General features: G+C 43.4%; 1 protein-coding gene across 2 annotated transcripts in view; it reads right to left on the minus strand.

Moving 5' to 3' along the window:
• The window catches only part of LOC140103576 (uncharacterized), an 80,589-nt gene extending 62,316 nt beyond the window's left edge, over positions 1 to 18,273 (minus strand). For both annotated transcript variants that reach the window (XR_011850133.1, XM_072126715.1), the window contains exons 1-5: positions 18,163 to 18,273; positions 17,893 to 18,023; positions 13,669 to 13,728; positions 5,740 to 5,775; positions 3,562 to 3,612 (exon numbers count right to left, since the gene is read on the minus strand). Coding sequence is in view for 1 of the 2 variants with exons in the window: in XM_072126715.1 (XP_071982816.1) it covers positions 3,562 to 3,612; positions 5,740 to 5,775; positions 13,669 to 13,728; positions 17,893 to 18,023; positions 18,163 to 18,211 (327 nt within the window). In the remaining variant the exon portion in view is untranslated. The remainder of the gene's footprint in view (positions 1 to 3,561; positions 3,613 to 5,739; positions 5,776 to 13,668; positions 13,729 to 17,892; positions 18,024 to 18,162) is intronic.
• Positions 18,274 to 20,110: the final 1,837 nt, after the last annotated feature.

Raw genomic sequence — 20,110 nt, forward strand, 5'->3', positions numbered from 1 at the left:
ATTAACCCCTCACTGCCCTGCGAGGAGGGGCTGTCATGAAAGTTGGCCGTTGTTTTATGTTCCAAGCAGCTCTTCTTTATAGCATTGAAGTCTCTTGACTCCCACATCACCTCTGCTACACCTGGCCACCACAGCCCTGCAACACCTGACCAACAAAGCCCTGCAACACCTGACCAACACAGCCCTGCTACACCTGACCAACAAAGCTCTGCTACACCTGACCAACACAACCCTGCTACATCAGACCAACACAGCCCTGCTTCACCTGACCAACTTAGCCCTGCTACACCTCACCAACTCAGCCCTGCTACACCTGACCAACTTAGCCCTGCTACACCTGACCAACTTAGCCCTGCTACACCTGACCAACTCAGCCCTGCTGCACCTGACCATCTCAGCCCTACTACACCTGACAAACACAGCGCTGCCACACCTGACCGACTCAGCGCTGCAGCATCTATACATCATCATAACCATTTTGCCACACATAAAAATCTTAATTAAAAGTGATCATTAGGCTGTACAATTCCTAAAATGCTATTGATGGAAACATCTTGGAAACAAGATGAGAACATCTTATCCTGCAAAAAGTTATACTTAAAGCTCCATAAGTATGAAAAAGTCCTACATATATGTTAGAATATTTGCTATCTTCCTGATCTTATTGACCTAAAGATTAAAAGGGAGATATCATTTGGAGTGCAAAGTGACAGCCGTAAAAACAGACCACAAGAAAATTGCACAATTGTGTTTTTTTCTGTGTTAAGTGTACAGCAAATTAAATATATTTCCACTTTTTTGGTACATAGCATGGATTATTAAATGCTGCTGTTCCCACTGCAGTATACTTCTCTGTTGTAATGACAAGTAGTGCCTTTGGTAGAAAAAAACACTTTTTTAAAATTTCTTTTATTACTAATATTTTTCTTTTTATTCGATGAATTATTTATAGAGGACAAAATGTCCTTCTGTGTTAAATACAATCAGCCCTACTCAACAAAGTGTTTTTTTCCACCAAATTTTGTTCTAATTACAAGGCACTATGGGGGTCATTTATCTTATTTCCCCCTTCTCTGCGCTCTTTTTTGCACCTGGTGTAAGACTATTTTTTGCATCTCATTTGTCCTTGTCGTTTGGCTCTTTGTCAAATGCAGGTTTTTTTGCGGCTTATGAGGCACAATTTTCTTTTAAAAAGGCGTCTTTCCTAAGCATGGTCAGGACTGGCTTGTTATTTGCACCCATATAGGCACATCAGCGTGATAAATCGGGCACAAACATCTATAAAGAGGTGCAATGTCATGACAAATACGGCGTAAAAACACATGGGCGAATTGAGGCGTAACATTCCAAAACAGCGCAAAATAGTTACAAAACAGCCATTACGCAGCAAAAGCCGCATAAACACCCACGGAAGGAAAATGACCCCCTATGTTCCATCATTCACAAATATTTGCCCATATTAAATACTGATCCCATTTTGAGTAAAATCCTAAAAAACTGCATCAAATTTGTGTCAGAAGAGGCAGAACGCTTGGTAATGTTTTATCTCCGATTGACTATTGAGCAAATGAAACTAATAAAATGTGGCTTTTTTCCATGATCACGGAGCAGATGCAATATGTGTAAATATACAAAGAAACGGTTAGACATTGTATCAGATGAACATAAAATATATAAATTGAAATCATTTATGAACTGTGAAACTGACCATGCAGTTTATCTGATGGAATGGAAGTGCACAGAATGTAACATCTGATACATATATAGTACTAAGAGAAAAATTATGGATCTTATAAGCGAACATTTATCGGATATAGTTAAAAGGTGCTACAAAGCATTTAATAGGTAAACACAAACGACTCACGCATTCATTTTCTTTTTGTGGGTTGGAACAGGTTTATAGACCTGATAGAGAAGGAAACTAGATCGAAAAGCTTCACAAATGCGAAGCCCTTTGGATTGTTATGTTGAATACCAGGAGCCCTTAACGCAAAAAATATGTTTCTGAACATACAGCAGTGTAGGGGGGAGTATGAAGTGGGCTCATGGGCTGAGCCCTTTTTAAACTCACCGGGAGTTTGCTGCACAATGGAGCAAAGATCTGTCGCTAACACCCACGATTGGTGCTAGCACCGATCGCAGGTGTCAATCCTTTGATTGCTGCTTTGCCGGCCATCTTGGCTCGGATCATCAGGTAGCGGCGATCCATTGCCATTACAACTTGGGGTCACACAAAGATCTGAAGCTGTCATATGTCATGGTTTTAGGCGATTTGCACATTGTAATAGATGATCTGCATCTATTCCATAGAACTGATATAAATATAAATAAACAGTAAAAATCATAAACATGTTATAAATAGCCGCATCCCAAAATGTCCGAGCTATCAAAATATAAAAATGTTTTCCCAGCGTTAAACTCTGTAACCGAAAATAGCGCCCAAAGTCAAAAATGTCACTTTTTTGCCTTTTTGAAAAATATAAGAAATTGAATAAAAAGTGATCACAGCTCTGTACACCGAAGTATGAAAAAGTTATTAGTGCCAGAAGACAGCAAAATGAACAATTTTTTTGCACAGAAGGTTTTAGTTTTTTGTAAATGTATGAAAATATACTAAAACGTATACAAATATGGTATCTCCGTGATCGTACTGACCCAAACAATAAAGTAGATATGTCATTTGGGGCGCTCAGGGAAAGCCGTAAAATCCAAGCCCACAAGAAAATGGCACAAATGCGTTTTTTCATCATTTTCACAGTATTCAGAATTTTCCTGCCTCCCAGTACATGGCATGGAATATTAAATACAGTCACTATGAAGTGCAATTTGTTATGCAGAAAACAAGCCCTCATACAGCTCTTTACATGGAAAAATATAAAAAAAATATAGATTTTTAAAGGTGGGGAGTGAAAAATGAAAATGCAAAAACGAAAAAGGGCCTGGTCCTTAAGGGGTTAAAGGGATGAATTTTTGTGGTGATCTCATCACTATATATTAATACTATAAGCGAATGTTATACTACTATTGTATTTCTTTTCCTCTATCCTAAATTGTATCCATATGTGAATGTTTACTCTAAGAATACCGTGATTGGCTGGTGTGGATCCTGTATATAGCCATTCAGCCCCTGTATATGGCCAGCCAGTCCCCTGTATACAGCCAGCCAGCCCCTGTATACAGCCAGCCAGTCTCCCGTATTCAGCCAGCCAGCCAGCCCCTGTATATGGCCAGTCTGCCCCAGTATGTAGCCAGATATAAATCATTTAAAACCACAATGGAAGCTTCAACTGAAAACAGATCTTGTTTTGGCACAATTGAGAGTCCATCTTTTTTAGATGACCATTTTCTTGAAAGCCGTTCATGTACTTTCTATACAGAGAAACTCCATGGCTGGATACTATTGTATAACAGCTGTATAACAGGAGGGCAGAGAGATAGGAATGGTGGGTTTAACAAATCAATGATTATTATTTAGCATCCTGAATGGACCAAGCCATAGAAGCATCCAAAATAGTTTATTATTATATTTATATAAATACTAAATCTTCTTTACGAACTTACCAGAAAGGGGTAAGAGCCAGTAATTTCACCACGCTCACAGCCAGCACAATCCTGTCAAGTAAATAGAAAGGTGCATATCACGATAACAGTCAGGTTATTGAATATTATGATCCATACACACGGACATGAAATAGGGACGTTTGCTTTCCATTTTTTCAGCAGCTAGAATCTGTTCCCATCCTTTTCATGGGCTCATGCACATGACCGCGGATACCGAGGCCTCAAGCATGGGAATTCTGCCTGAGCCACAAACTATAGGGCGAGTCCTACCTGCGGCTCGTGTAGGGATTTTTCTTTTGTCATTGGCGAGTGTGCCTCACCCACTCACCAATGACATTTGGCAAATGACTTGGCACTGTTCCTAAAATGACAAGGAGATGTCCCTGCAAAGAGTTTTCCAAAATACACAAATTAGGGACACCACAGCCAGCTAGATTGAAACAGAAAACATAGTGATACCTTAAACAATCCTTGGAAATATTTTTTAGGGATATTATTTAATTGGGATTTCACCCCATTCCATTCATGTCTGCGTCTTTCGCTATACAGATTAGTGTTGTCATTGCTGGGTGTCGTGTAGCCTGTTGCAGCTTAGCCCCGTGTATTTCTACAATGTAACTTGCTCTGTTAAACACAACGGGGCTTATTTACTAAGGGTCCCGAGGACACATTTCCATCGGGTTTTCCAGCCTTTTCGGGGATCGCGCCTCTGGGACAGGTATTTAGCAGGCAATTGTGCCGCACGCAATCGGATTTTGGTGCCGGCTTTCATGCGACACAAATCAGGGGCCGGGCCATCGGATGATCCGACTGATTTGGACTGAGCGTGGGATTTTACTTACAAATGCAAGCCATGCACTTACATACACCTGGAGATGGTGAACTGATCGGGGAAGCAACACATTCAGGAAATCGGGCGCACGATCTTATTGAATCATGGCACAGTGCATTGTCTTTGGACAATGTACTTTCGTGTTCTCCTCCAGACCGAGTAAGTAAATGTGCCCCATTAGGTTCATTTCCGAACTGGTTTCCACAACATGTCCTTGATATTTTTTAAAATCTCACACTCATGCATGGTGTTGTAGTTGAATGAATAATTTCCATGTATAAATCATCAGATAAAATATTTGTTTCTGTGCTGAATTAGATTTTAACATGACGACGTTCCCAGTATGGAGTGCTTCCACATTGAATTTGACATGACATGTGGAATTTCTTATCTGCAGCGTATAAAGTTTATGTTGTTAGGGGATTCTCCTCTGTCAAAGGAAAAAGAGAAATCCTGTATTTATCTGCTGATTTTCTTTGGATTTTCCCTGTGGATGCGGTGGAAAGGCATTTCCAACAATGACCTGGCTATAGATACATTCTACTACTATGTAATTGTCTCCATTTATGTGGCTGAAGTCCTGAAGTCCAGCGATCTTCTATGGAATGCACTGCCCCGGACTAACAGACTAACAACCAACCTCCTCCCATTCATTATCCAGCAACCAGCAGACACCAAGCTTCAGGCTTCTCTGCAGCTCTATTCATGTATATGTATATAAGATGACGGCTGATGACTGGGTCAAGCTTTCCTCACTCCTTTTGTTCCTTATGTTTTATATGAATGTTTTTGCTCTGTCATGTTTTATTATCATTTTTTCTCCCCTACAATTTATAAAGCGCTATGGAATACAATGGCACTTCATAAATAAAGATTATTATTATAGGACTCCTCGTTCTTCTGATCTGAGGGGGTCTCATTACTCAGACCCCCATTGAGCAGCAAATTAGGCCCTGTGCCTGGAAAAAACCCTTTAATTAAAAAATGGAGTGTTGTTGATGTTAAATAGCATTTATCACTAGGATGAAGGATTGTAAACCAAGCACTCTGGGGCTCCAGTCTCTATAGATGTTAATGGAGCATGGAGCCCCTCAGGCTAATTTGAATTATTTTAAAAACCTTTTATTCTTAAAAACAAGGACATAAGAAGCTAAAAGAAGAACAGATCCTGCCAGAGGGGGCACACACCAGTATATTAGTGTGATTGGTTTATAACCCTTGGTGGTTGATGTCCTTTAATTTATTTATTTGAAGTCCTGTATCCTGAAAACTCCAGCAGGATTTGCTGGCTGCTTCCAGATAGTACAGATTCCCTAATACACCATAATAGTCATATGTTTTCTTACCCCAATTTCCCCTAATGCGTTCTTCATATCTTCATACTGTCCATCATGCCAGATATAAAAAAGTAAAAGTCAGTTGAAAAAACAAAATGGAAAAATCACATCACTTATTTATACTTATCTACTTAATTTCACTAATGCAGACAAGGAGACTGATATACAGTATAAAGTCTTCATCACTGGATCCAAATTCTTAATAATATTGGCCAGAGTTGAAATCTATGGTCAGGGAGTGATATAGATTTCAGCGAGCACATACATCACAGAGGGATTTCCCATAAAGAAAGTTAGGAACTATCCACGGAATAGGGCCTAACTTGCTCATCAGTGGGGGTCTCAATGCTGAGACCCCCACAGATCGCAAAAACGAGGGGTCTGTTGGATCCCTCGCCGCTCCGTCAGATAAATGGAGCAGTCGGCCGCGCATGACCACTCTGTTCCATTAATCTCAGCACTGCAACCCCCACTGATCAGCAAGTTAGGTCCTATCCCATGGATAATGCCGTCTCTACCATCATTTCTTCTCTCTTCCTGAAATTTAATCTTTCTAAGACTGAACCTTTTGTCTTTCCACCATCCACTAACAGAGTCTATCCTAACCTCTCCAACTCAGTATGTGGGGTCACCATAACCCAAAAGCACTAGGCCCGCTGTCTTGGGGTTGTGCTGTACTCCGATCTCTGCTTTGCGCCATATATTCAATCACTTGCTTGCTCTTGCCACATTTATTTCTCATTACCCATTTCTCACATTTGAAACTTATAAAATGCTAACTGTTGCTCTGATTCACACTCAGCTAGACTACTGTAACTCTCTCCTAATCAGTCTTCCACTCATTAAACTCTGTCCTTTACAATCTATTCTTAATGCAGCAGCCAGGCAGACCAAACGCTGCACAGATGCCTCCAGTTTGTGCCAGTCACTGCACTGGCTGCCCGTCTACTTTCGAATACAGTGCAATCATTACCTTCATCCACAAAGCTCTGCATAATGCTGCTACCTCTCCTCTCTCATCTCTTCCAACCCATGGTCTTGGATCTGCCAGCGATCTTCTATGGAATGCACTGCCCCGGACTAACAGACTAACAACCAACCTCCTCCCATTCATTATCCAGCAACCAGCAGACACCAAGCTTCAGGCTTCTCTGCAGCTCTATTCATGTATATGTATATAAGATGACGGCTGATGACTGGGTCAAGCTTTCCTCACTCCTTTTGTTCCTTATGTTTTATATGAATGTTTTTGCTCTGTCATGTTTTATTATCATTTTTTCTCCCCTACAATTTATAAAGCGCAATGGCACTTCATAAATAAAGATTATTATTATAGGACTCCTCGTTCTTCTGATCTGAGGGGGTCTCATTACTCAGACCCCCATTGAGCAGCAAATTAGGCCCTGTGCCTGGAAAAAACCCTTTAATTAAAAAATGGAGTGTTGTTGATGTTAAATAGCATTTATCACTAGGATGAAGGATTGTAAACCAAGCACTCTGGGGCTCCAGTCTCTATAGATGTTAATGGAGCATGGAGCCCCTCAGGCTAATTTGAATTATTTTAAAAACCTTTTATTCTTAAAAACAAGGACATAAGAAGCTAAAAGAAGAACAGATCCTGCCAGAGGGGGCACACACCAGTATATTAGTGTGATTGGTTTATAACCCTTGGTGGTTGATGTCCTTTAATTTATTTATTGATGTTAATGGTGGAGTACATAACCTCGGAGAAGGAGGGGATTAATAAGGTATGATATTTGGAGGAGATAGTCTGAGGTTGGAGCAGTGAGGGAGCGGGTGGGATTGGGGACTTGAGATGAGGGGAGATGCAAGAGAATACATATATTTGCTTTACTTTTCTTCCATAGAAGACTGTTCACCCATATATATATATATATATATATATATATATATATATATATATATATATATATATATATATAATTTATTGCGATAAGGCACAGGGTATTGTGGTTGAGGGACGATACGTGTCACCGAGGGGCCTGGCCTCAGTGAAGTAAGCCGCTAATCTTTGTCAGGAACCTTAGGTTTCTGACCCTTATTTAAAAGTAGTATAGCTGCTTGCTGCAGCTGATCCGGGCCGGCTTTTACTGGAGTAGTCTGAGAGCTTGCTGGGATGACTACTGACCCATGTATCCAGGCCAGGTGTTGCCTTGCATTTATTAGCCTGGAGCTTTAGCAGAGCTTAGAGTGTGTGGCTCCAAGCCTGAAGTGTTGATCTGGTGTCTTTCTCCTGCTGTTTTACAAAAAAGCAATGGACCAATTGTCAGGCAGGGTTTGTTTTAAAGTAAAATACGAAAACCGCCCTAGGACGGCACAAAAGAGCCCATATCCTGACAATGAAAAGTGGCAGTTAAAACTTAACTTTTATTTTTGAACTAAAGTATATAATGTAGAGTATATACTGACACTTGGTGCTCAAAACAAGAATAGTGGCTTAAAAGCACAAGTGTCCTAGATGAGGAGGCCTTAGAGTATAAGGTCGTATATATAACTATGTAGTTACATCAGAGTAGGCTGGAGAGTCAGAGCCCCAGTGGATGGGGGGAGGGGAAACGGGGGCATGAGTGAACACCCTAACCAATAAAGTAATAGTTAGTGGGTAAGGTATTGAAGGGGTGGGTGGTGGTAGCTAGTATGGCAAATATACAAGCCTGAACGCTATGGGTTATTAGCATTTAAACCCATGCGTTGATTCCTGTGGTATGGGATCAATGAGATCCCAGACTTATACAGGAATCTGTGATGGTGTCCACAGCCCACGAGACCCTAAATCTATCCAGCCTACAGAACAAAGGTACCACCTCTAAATAGGAACACTGCAATTTAAAATAAGGAGAGAGATTAGCCCCCCGACATGTTTCGCCAGTCACCTGGCTTCATCAGGGGTCGGGCTAATACTAATCGGCGGCGCTGTCTCGCCGGGTATATAAAGATCTTAACCCCTCCCCTCTGAGGATGTTTGACCTATGGGTGAAACGGCTGGTCGCCGCCACCTACTATCCTGATGTGATTGATGTGTGACAGAGGTGGGTGGGACCGAGATCCGTGCCAATGGTGCGCGGCAAGGGGTGGTGCTACCTTAGACAGCTGGCAATGACACTCACCAATCCCAGCGAGCGTCGCATCCTCCCCTGGGTTGGTGTGCGCATGACAGGTTCGGCAGTGTTGATTCGGCGGTGGAGACAACCGCGCATGCCCAGGCACTCTGCCTCCGGAGTGCGCACGGCAGGCGGAGAGATACTGTCGGCGATAGGGCAAACTGCGCATGCCCAGGCACTCTGTCCACGATCACCACGGTAAAAGACAGGCAGAATGCGCCCATCCATTGAGTTAGGTAAGTATATTTCTGAACATTTCTCATATGTTAGCAATAGATGTTGGGGTTATATATTGTTATTAATGTCCCGAATCCAGTGTGCACCCAGATGTTAGTGAGAGAATCAAACGGGTAGCCAAATGCCTAGCCGCAATCGAGCCAGTACTTTAAGGAAGAGGAAAACAATGTAGGCTCACTCAACATAAGAGCACCACTCACGGATATGCGACCAAAGTCTTCTTTACAACAAACACCCTACTATAGCCACATTTTATGCGCTACTAAAAGTGCATAAATGTCGATCCCCTGTTCCAGGGAGACCGATTGTCTCCGGCTGCGATTGCCTCACACAATCCTGCAGCGTATACATTGATAAGATGCTGCAGCCATTTGTAGTAGCCCTTCCCTCATATCTACGTGATACGAAGGATATCATTGAGAAAATCCAGGAATTACCACTGACCCACACCACCATGATTGCTAGTCTAGATGTGGAGTCCCTGTATAGTAACATCGAGCACAAGCTAGGCCTGAAGGCAGTCGAACATTTCCTGGCCACTAAGGCGATACAGTTCAGAGAACACAACCAGTTCATACTTCAACTGCTGTACTTTATCCTTACTCACAATTACTTCCTCTTTAATGGGTCCTTTTACCACCAAGTCAGGGGGACCGCGATGGGGGCGACTTGTGCGCCCTCATACGCCAACCTCTTTCTTGGATGGTGGGAGGACACCATAGTGTTCTCTGAGGAATACACCAAATACACCCAGTATATCTCATACTGGGGCAGATTTATAGACGATATCCTTATCCTGTGGGAGGGAGGTAAGGATTTATTTAAGGAATTCGTCAACCAGCTGAATTGTAACCAGATCGGGATGAAATTTACATCAGAGATCAATGAGAATGAGATCTGCTTCCTAGACCTAACGATCAGTATGGACTCACTGAGATGTCTCAAAACTGATATTTATCGGAAACCGACTTCCACCAACAGTTTTTTACAGTGGCAGAGTTGGCACCCGCAGCCACTTAAGTCAGGTATACCGATAGGACAATACCTGAGGGCGCGCAGAAACTGCTCTGACGATGCCCTGTTTAAAAAGGAATGTGACAACCTCTACCGTAGATTCAGGAGTCGGGGGTATCCGAAGAAATGCCTGTATAAAGCATATGCGAGAGCCAAGAACACCGACAGGAACACACTGTTTGCCAAAAAAGACCAACAACCAACTGAACAAATTGTCAGGTGCATCGGTACATATGATGCGTACGCTGAGACCATTAGGAACATTATGTCTCGCTATTGGCCAATACTTACGTCTGACCCCGACCTAGCAGAAAAACTGACAGCAAGACCCACTATTACCTTTCGGAGAGGCCCAAATCTACGCAATCTCTTAGTGCATAGTCACTTTAGAGAATCCTCTGAATCAACCCAGAGATTAAGGAGTACTGTACAAGGCTCATACCCCTGCGGGACCTGCTCGTTTTGCCCGTTGATGCTAAAAACTAAAACATACACCAATCCAGTAGATGGTTCCACCTACACGATTAAACACCATCTAAACTGTAAAAGCACAGCTGTGATATACGTGGCACAATGTACCTGCCCACTCTGGTATGTGGGCAAGACGATCCAAGACGATCCAACAGGAGAATGTCTAGTCACATCAGCTCCATCACGACAGGGAAGGATACTCCGATCTCTAGACATGTGAAACTGCATCATGAAGGAGATGCCAATGTCCTGCGTTTCTGGGCCATAGACCAGGTCCGATCGGGACCCCGACAGGGAAACATTGATCATAAGCTTCTACAGTTGGAAGCAAGATGGATTCATCGACTTAAATCCCTGAGCCCATCGGGCCTAAATGAAGGTTTCACCTTTGCAGCATTTCTCTAAGGGGCCATCTACGTGCATTTTCATTTTTTTGTTTCTATTATAGTAGTATTGTATGTCTTATCACCTCTTAAATTACGGATATTTATCACTTGGTATGCCCATCAAGAATTCTATACCCCTCCCCTCCATGTACTTTTCTATTGACCTAGGACTAACCTCACCAATATCCTTATTTGATTAAATATAGAAAGAACAACTCATCTGAAGCAAATACTTCCGACTCTTCATCAATTGAAGGGCACAGCGCATCTATTGAGCCCTGAAGTATTGGCTCTGCTGCCTTTAGGTACTCGACTACCCTGATAATCCACCGAGCCCTTAGGTACCCGACTACCTTTATAATCTAACGAGCCTTAAAGTACTGGCTCGATTGCGGCTAGGCATTTGGCTACCCGTTTGATTCTCTCACTAACATCTGGGTGCACACTGGATTCGGGACATTAATAACAATATATAACCCCAACATCTATTGCTAACATATGAGAAATGTTCAGAAATATACTTACCTAACTCAATGGATGGGCGCATTCTGCCTGTCTTTTACCGTGGTGATCGTGGACAGAGTGCCTGGGCATGCGCAGTTTGCCCTATCGCCGACAGTATCTCTCCGCCTGCCGTGCGCACTCCGGAGGCAGAGTGCCTGGGCATGCGCGGTTGTCTCCACCGCCGAATCAACACTGCCGAACCTGTCATGCGCACACCAACCCAGGGGAGGATGCGACGCTCGCTGGGATTGGTGAGTGTCATCGCCAGCTGTCTAAGGTAGCACCACCCCTTGCCGCGCACCATTGGCACGGATCTCGGTCCCACCCACCTCTGTCACACATCAATCACATCAGGATAGTAGGTGGCGGCGACCAGCCGCTTCACCCATAGGTCAAACATCCTCAGAGGGGAGGGGTTAAGATCTTTATATACCCGGCGAGACAGCGCCGCCGATTAGTATTAGCCCGACCCCTGATGAAGCCAGGTGACTGGCGAAACATGTCGGGGGGCTAATCTCTCTCCTTATTTTAAATTGCAGTGTTCCTATTTAGAGGCGGTACCTTTGTTCTGTAGGCTGGATAGATTTAGGGTCTCGTGGGCTGTGGACACCATCACAGATTCCTGTATAAGTCTGGGATCTCATTGATCCCATACCACAGGAATGGCATGGGTTTAAATGCTAATAACCCATAGCGTTCAGGCTTGTATATTTGCCATACTAGCTACCACCACCCACCCCTTCAATACCTTACCCACTAACTATTACTTTATTGGTTAGGGTGTTCACTCATGCCCCCGTTTCCCCTCCCCCCATCCACTGGGGGTCTGACTCTCCAGCCTACTCTGATGTAACTACATAGTTATATATACGACCTTATACTCTAAGGCCTCCTCATCTAGGACACTTGTGCTTTTAAGCCACTATTCTTGTTTTGAGCACCAAGTGTCAGTATATACTCTACATTATATATTTTAGTTCAAAAATAAAAGTTAAGTTTTAACTGCCACTTTTCATTGTCAGGATATGGGCTCTTTTGTGCCGTCCTAGGGCGGTTTTCGTATTTCTCCTGCTGTTGTCTCAGGACTGGGTCAGAGATGCTGGAGGACTCTGCTGTAACTTTACAGAGTGTATGGAGAGGATTACCTGTCTTATGTTAAAGCCTTTTGCCTGCAGAAAAAGTCAACTTTATGTTGTGCCTTCATTTTGCACCCTGCTGAAGAAAGCTGTTTATGTTTATTAGTGACTTTGCTTTAAATAAACTTTCCTTTATTGGACATTACTGTTTTGGTGACCTGTGTGACAAAGCATAACCCCCACAATATATATACAATATATACTCTACTAGAAACCAAGTTTTTCAGCACAAAAACTCGGCTTACACTCGGTTAAAAAAATAAAATCCAAACTCACCTTTACGACACCCCTTCCCGGCTTGTCCCCTTCTTACTTCCAAGAGCAGCAGGTCTATGCACGCCAGCCGCACACACACTATGATGACAGCAGCACAGATCTGCTAATTCTTGAAGTAAGAAGAAGACCTGTAGGGGTGTTGGAAAGGTGATTTTTTAACTTTATTTTTAAGTGCTAAGCATACAGCGGCCTTTGTTTATAAGGGAGCAGGTGCTAGCTATATAGAGGCAGAGGTGCTGGCTACATACTGAGAGCTGGCTGGATGGCTATGATCTAGGGGCTGGTTGGGGGGCATGGGCTGGCTATATACTAAGGGGGATGGGCTGGCTGGCTGTATACTAGGAGCAGGAGGCAGGCTATATACTGGGGGCATGGGCAGGCTAGCTATATACTAGGGCCGGGCTGGTTATATACTAGGGGTTATCTATATACTGGGAGGCAGGCGGCTGGCTAGCTATATATTGAGGGGCATGGCCTGGCACCAATACATTTCCCCGCTCGGCTTATACTCGGTTCAATAGGTTTTCCCAGTTTTTTTGTGATAAAGTTAGCTTAAATTGACTTATATTTGGGTTGGTTTATACTCGAGTACGTAATATATATTATATATATATATATATATATATATATATATATATATATATATTTATATATATATGGGGGAAGGAGGGAAAAGGGAAAATATAAAATCCAATATTGTTGTTTAAGAAGAATGTGATAATTTTGTTTAATATGCTAAAATAATTTATATTTTCTAAAAAGATTATTTATAAAGGAAAAAGTTTACTGTACATTATAGTAAGTTAGTTCACATGTCAGTTTTGCAAAATCTTGTGTAAGGTCTGGCTCCGCCTGAAAAATAAAATAAATAAAATAAATTATATAAATACAAAATAAATATCTTATAGATGCCTTTCCCACCATCCCACTACCAGACGAGATGTTTCTCTTATGTCAAACGATTTCCGTTTTGCACCGCATTTAACAGGGGATTTTGGCAAACACGATCAGATTTCGGCGCCGGCTTGCACATGACAGAAATGGAGGGGGGTTTCGTCGGACAATCTGACGGATTCGGTCTACGCGCATGATTTAACATTTTGAATTGTGCTGCAAGAAACACAATTACAAGCACCGGGATGAAAAAGGTGAACTCTGGCGGAACTCGGCGGGCAACCGACAGATGCAGGAACTTGGGCGCACGAGCTTCGTGAATCGCGAAAAGACCAGGTAAGTAAATTTGCCCCATGGAGTCCATTGTTCTAATGGGGATTACAAGAGAAATATTAAAGAAAAGAAGAATTCCCAGTAAAACTAACACAAAATACAGCAGTTACCTGCTAAAGTCCCTCAAACTTCCCTAAAGTCCCTTAATCCTAAATCCCACTTTGGACACTGCACACACTTAGAATCAATGCTCGCACACTCGCTTTTCTGAATGCTTTTTAAAAGGTTATTTGCCACAAAAATCCGCTGTGCTCACTGCAACAAGATCTGGCTGCAAAAAGAAGTCAGCAGCATGATACAGGTATTATTGGAATTATTATCAAAGGATCACTCCAGCTGTGCAAAATCTATATTTTGTCAAATAACTTTGCAGTTATGCTTTAAGGAATCTTTAAAGTTGCATCTATTAGGAAATGTAAAGAGTTGAAGTTGGTGGTGTGTCCATAACCGTATATACTCATGTATAAGCCGAGTTTTTCAGCACAAAAAATGTGCTGAAAAATCTCACCTCGAGTCAATAAAAAAAAAATGTATATATACTCACCCTCTGGTGGCCCCGATGTCGGTGTGGGTCCTCTTTTGTCTTCCCTGCTGCTCCTCTTCTGTCTTTGGTCTTCTGTAAAATTCTGACATGAGCAGTGGCCACGTCATAGTATGCGCCTGCCAGGAAGATAACAGGCCGCGCCCTGCAGGCTTTTACAGAAGACCAAAGACAGAAAAGGAGCTGTGGGGAAGACAGAAGAGGAGCCAAGCCAACAACAGGGAGCCGCGCTGAGCAGCGGGGCCACCAGAGGGTGGGTATATTAGATTTTTTTTAAGTGCTGGCTGTACACCACAGGGGCAGGTTGGGCTGGCTGTATACCACAAGGGGCTGGGTGGGCTGGCTGTATACTACAGGGGGCTTGGTGGGCTGGCTGTATACTACAGGGGGCTGGGTGGGCTGGCTGTATACTACAGGGGGCTGAGTGGGCTGGCTATATACTACAGGGGGCTGGCCGGGCTGGCTGTATACTACAGGGGACTGGCCGGGCGGACTGTATACTACAGGGGGCAGGCTAGCTGTATACTACAGGGGGCAGGCTGGCTGTATACTACATGGGGCTGGCTGTATACTACAGGGGGCAGGCTGGTTGTATACTACAGGGGGCAGGCTGGCTGTATACTACAGGGGGCAGGCTAGCTGTGTACTACATGGGGCAGGCTGGCTGTATACTACAGGAGGCAGTCTGGCTATATACTACTGGGAGCTGGCTGGCTATAAACTGGGAGGCTGTAACCAATGCATTTCCCACCCTCGGCTTATACTTAAGTCAATAGGTTTTCACAGTTTTTGGTGGTAAAATTAGGGGTCTCGGCTTATACTTGGGTCGGCTTATACTTGAGTATATACAGTTATATCAAGCATTTGTAATTACTGTGTATATATATATATATATATATATATATATATATATATATATATATCGAGTGTAAGCCAACCCGAGTATAAGCCAAGGCCCTTAATTTTACTGCAAAAAATAGGAAAACCTATTAACTCCAGTATAAGCCTAAGGTGGAAAATGTATTGGTACAGCCTCCCACCAGTATATAGAAAGCCCCTGCCCCCCGGTACATAGCCAGTCCCTGAGTATATAGCCCGTCCCTGATCCAGTATATAGCCAGCCAGTCTCCTTTGTATAGCAAGCAAGCCAGTCTCCTGTATATGACCAGCACCTACCACCAAGTCAGCCCATGTCCCCCAGTATATAGCCAGCCAATGCCCCTAGTATATAGCCAGCCAGCCCCCAGTATTTAGCTAGCCAGCCTCCTGACACCCAGTATATAGCCAGCCAACCCATGCCCCAGTACATAGTTGGCCACAGTATATAACCAGTCAGTCCCCTAGTATATAGCGAGCCAGCCCCCATATATATCTAGCCTGCCATGTCTCCTAGTGTATAGCCAGCCAGGCCCTAGAAAATATCCAACCAGCCCATACCCCCTAGTATAGAACCAGCCCATGACCACAGTATATAGCCAGCCCCTGCCCTAGTATATAGCCAGCAAGTCCCTTTTATATAGCCAGCTGGTCCTCTCTATATAGCCAGCCAGTCCCCTCTATATAGCCAGCCAGTCCCTGTCCTCAGTATAAAGCTAGCCAGCGAGTTCCCAGTATATAGCCAGCCAGCCCCTGTATATAGCCCATCAGTCCCTGTATATAGCCAGCCAAGCCCCTGTATATAACAAGTCATTCAACTTTATATAGCCAGCCAGTCCCCTTCATATAGCCAGACCGTTCCTTATATATAGCCAGCCCCTGTATATAGCCACCCAATCCCCTCTATATAGACAGCCCCTGTATATAGCCAGCCAGTCCACTATATATAGACAGCCCCTTTATATAGACAACCAGTCCCCTGTATATGGTCAGTCAGCCACTGTATACAGCCATCCAGTCTCCTGTATATAGCTAGCCAGTCCCTTATATTTATCCAGTCAGCCCCTTTGTATAGCCAGCCAGTCCCCTTTATGTAGCCACTTAGCCCCTGTATACAGCCACCCAATCCCCAGTATTTACCCAGCCCCTGTATATGGCCAGCCCCTGTATATAGCTAGTCAGTCCCTTGTATCTTTCCAGTCAGCCCCTGTATATATTCAGCCAGTCCCCTTTACATTGCCACTTAGCCCCTGTATATAGCCACCCAATCCCCAGTGTATAGCCAGCCCCTGTATATAGCCAGCCAGTCCCCTATATATAGACAGCACCTTTATATAACCCACTAATTCCCTGTATATGGTCAGTCAACCACTATATATAGCCATCCAGTCTCCTGTACATAGCCAGCCATTCCATTATATTTAGCCAGTCAGCCCCTTTATATAGCCAACCAGTCCCCTTTATATTGCCACTTAGCCCCTGTATATAGCCACCCAGTCTCCAGTATTTTGCCAGTCCCTATATATGGCCAGCCAGCCCCAGTATATAGCCAGTCAGTCCCTTGTATTTAGCCAGCCAGTCCCCTTTACATAGCCACGTAGCCCTTGTATATAGCCACCCAATCCCCAGAATATAGCCAGCCCCTGTATATAGCCACCCACTCCCCAGTATTTATCCAGCCCCTGCATATATGGCCATCCAGCCCCTATATTTAGCCAGTCAGTCTCCTGTATATAGCCAGTCAGTCCCTTGTATTTTGCCAGTCAGCCCCTGTATATAGCCAGCCAGTCCCCTTTACATAGCCACATAGCCCCTGTATATAGCCACCCAATCCCCAGTATATATCAAGCCCCTGTATATGGCCATCCAGCCCCTGTATATAGCCAGCCAGCCCTCTGTATATAGTCAGTGAGTCTCCTAGTATATAGCTGGCCAACCCCTGTATATATCCAGCTAGTACCCTGTATATAGCTAGCCAGTCCTCTGTATATAGCCAGCCAACCACCTGCCCAGCATATAAAATAATAACTTCTTTTCTCACTTTTCTGACATTCTCCCCTGCGCAGATACACTACTTGATTCAATCCTGCAGGCACTGACAGGTTTGAGTGAGCTGGCAATGCACAGACTATGATGTCAGCTGCTTGCCAACCTAGTCTGTGTGCCACGGACTTGGTGCTGCCGGTGGCACGGAACAAGAAGAGGACCTGCGGGGGTGCAGGGGCATTGTAAGGATAAGTACAGATTTTTTTTTTATTATATACCCGAATATAAGCCAAGTGGTGCTTTTTCAGCACAAAAATTGTGCTGATAAACTCAGATTATACATGAGTATATATGGTAAATAATTAGTTATAGAAAAGTAATTTTACCTTAAGTCCAGTTAACAAACAAGTTTCATCTTTAGAATTGATATTGCGGTATTTTTCTTTACACATAAATGGCTCACGTGAAGGGTGTTGAGGTACAGGATCAGACCCAGGCTTATTATTGTCATAGTGATCTAAGTAAATTAGAAAAAAACTGTTAACTTAATCTATAAACATGTTATGAAGTATATATATATATATATATATATATATATATATATATATATATATATATATATATATACACGTATTGGAGGTGATAACTCTACATACCATTACAGGCACCGACAGTGATCAGTGTAAAGATTAGGATGATCTTCATGGCAGAGAGAGTTGAGTTCGGCAAAAAGGTGTATGGCGTCTTACCTACTGGTGCTCTCCTCTTTTATAATGAGAAAATCAGGGACATCATTAATTGTACAATATTGCGCCTCCCTCATGGAAACTTGTCTTGGCATCTGAAATGTGAAAACCTGGCAGAAAAACAATTACCAGCAGCAGCCAATTTTCCGCTACCTCATTATGTGTAAAAATTCCATGTGCGCAGAAGGGGTAACTTTATATCCCCTCTTCTTTACCACTTCATACACCAGGGCAGACCAGTCCTTTAATTCGCGAGTGATGATACTCAGGACCAATACACAAATATTTTAGCACTCTGAAACAAAGCTTAGCCTAGCCTAAACACACTGGGGCAGATTTACTTACCAGGTCCATTCGCGATCCAGCGGCGCGTTCTCTGCGCTGGATTCGGGTCCGGCCGGGATTTATTAAGGTAGTTCCTCCTCCATCCACCAGGTGGTGCTGCTGCGCTGAAAAGCATCGGAACGCACTGGAGTTCACCGTCTCGGGCTGAGTGAAGGTAAGTGCAAGCTCCGCAACAGATTTTTTGTTTTAAATGCAGCGGTTTTTCCGAATCAGTCGGGTTTTCGTTCGGCCACGCCCCCCGATTTCCATTGCGTGCATGCCAGTGCCGATGCGCCACAATCCGATCGCGTGCGCCAAAATCCCGCGGCAATTCAGGGGAAATCGGTGCAAATCGGAAATATTCGGGTAACACGTCGGGAAAAAGTGAATCGGGCCCTTAGTAAATGACCCCCACTATTTTAATAATTACCAATAAAAGTGACGTACTGATTGAGGGGTCACTAAGGCAGACAGCAGGTGTAAGAGAGGAAGGCCATTTATTGTGTGCATGTCTTAGGCTAAATTCACACAAATGGGTGCCTGTCGTAATGTCGGCGCCCCGGGAGAGGTGGAGGGGATGAGTGCTGCTGAAACCCCAACCCTCTTCATAGAGAAACATGGCGCACAGTGCCTTATTCCAGGTAAAGATACGGCGCCGAACACCTGTTGCCACCCTATGAGGGACGTATATATGATGTATATATGTTGGCCGTATATACACCCCCCTCAATTGCCGTGTGAATGCAGCTTTACATATATACAATTGATTGCGAGGGCGGTTGTTCAACAGTATAAGTCTGTGTAGCAGATATGTGTATTATCAAGTATAATGTGCGGGATTGTGGTACTCAAAATAGGTCATGCATTTTATATCTGGGACAGGACAATTGTAGCAGCAATGCTAATGCTAGAACACATGGGGGATTAACCAGGCCAGCAGCACATGACCATGCTCGAACCATAAAAATACATTGCATGGTGGTCAGATTCCACTCGGAGAGCACAGTACTGGCATAAGACTCCGTGCATCATAGTGATACATATAGGAGTCCCTGTTTTCTGCTGTGCTGCTGTTTAGTGGAGAAATAATAATAATATTGTATTATATAAAAATACATTGCATTATATATCACTATAATGCAAGGAGTCTTACTGTGTTCCATCTGTGAAACAGGACACTGCACTGTCTAAGATATACAGACCGACCACTGTATGTGTGGGCGACTTTTCACTTTTTACCTCAGGCAGCATTAAGGCTTGGTTCATCCCTGCTAGTAGCTGTACCTTTGGATACATTTGATCTATGTATTACTCCACGCTTTCACTGACAGGAGCATTTTCTGATCCACATATTAGTGCGTTATTCTCACTGACCACACTTTTGTGAACGATGTAAATAAATGTATTATTCTCTGACACGAGTACCTATGCAAATAAGGAATGTTTAATGACGATGATTTATGACTTTTTGTGGCTGAATACTAGACAGGCATGGGATCTTCATGATCTTGCTGTATCAAAACTGGTCTTTGCA

This window comes from Engystomops pustulosus, chromosome 10, assembly GCF_040894005.1.
Source record: "Engystomops pustulosus chromosome 10, aEngPut4.maternal, whole genome shotgun sequence".
Lineage (NCBI taxonomy): Eukaryota > Metazoa > Chordata > Amphibia > Anura > Leptodactylidae > Engystomops > Engystomops pustulosus.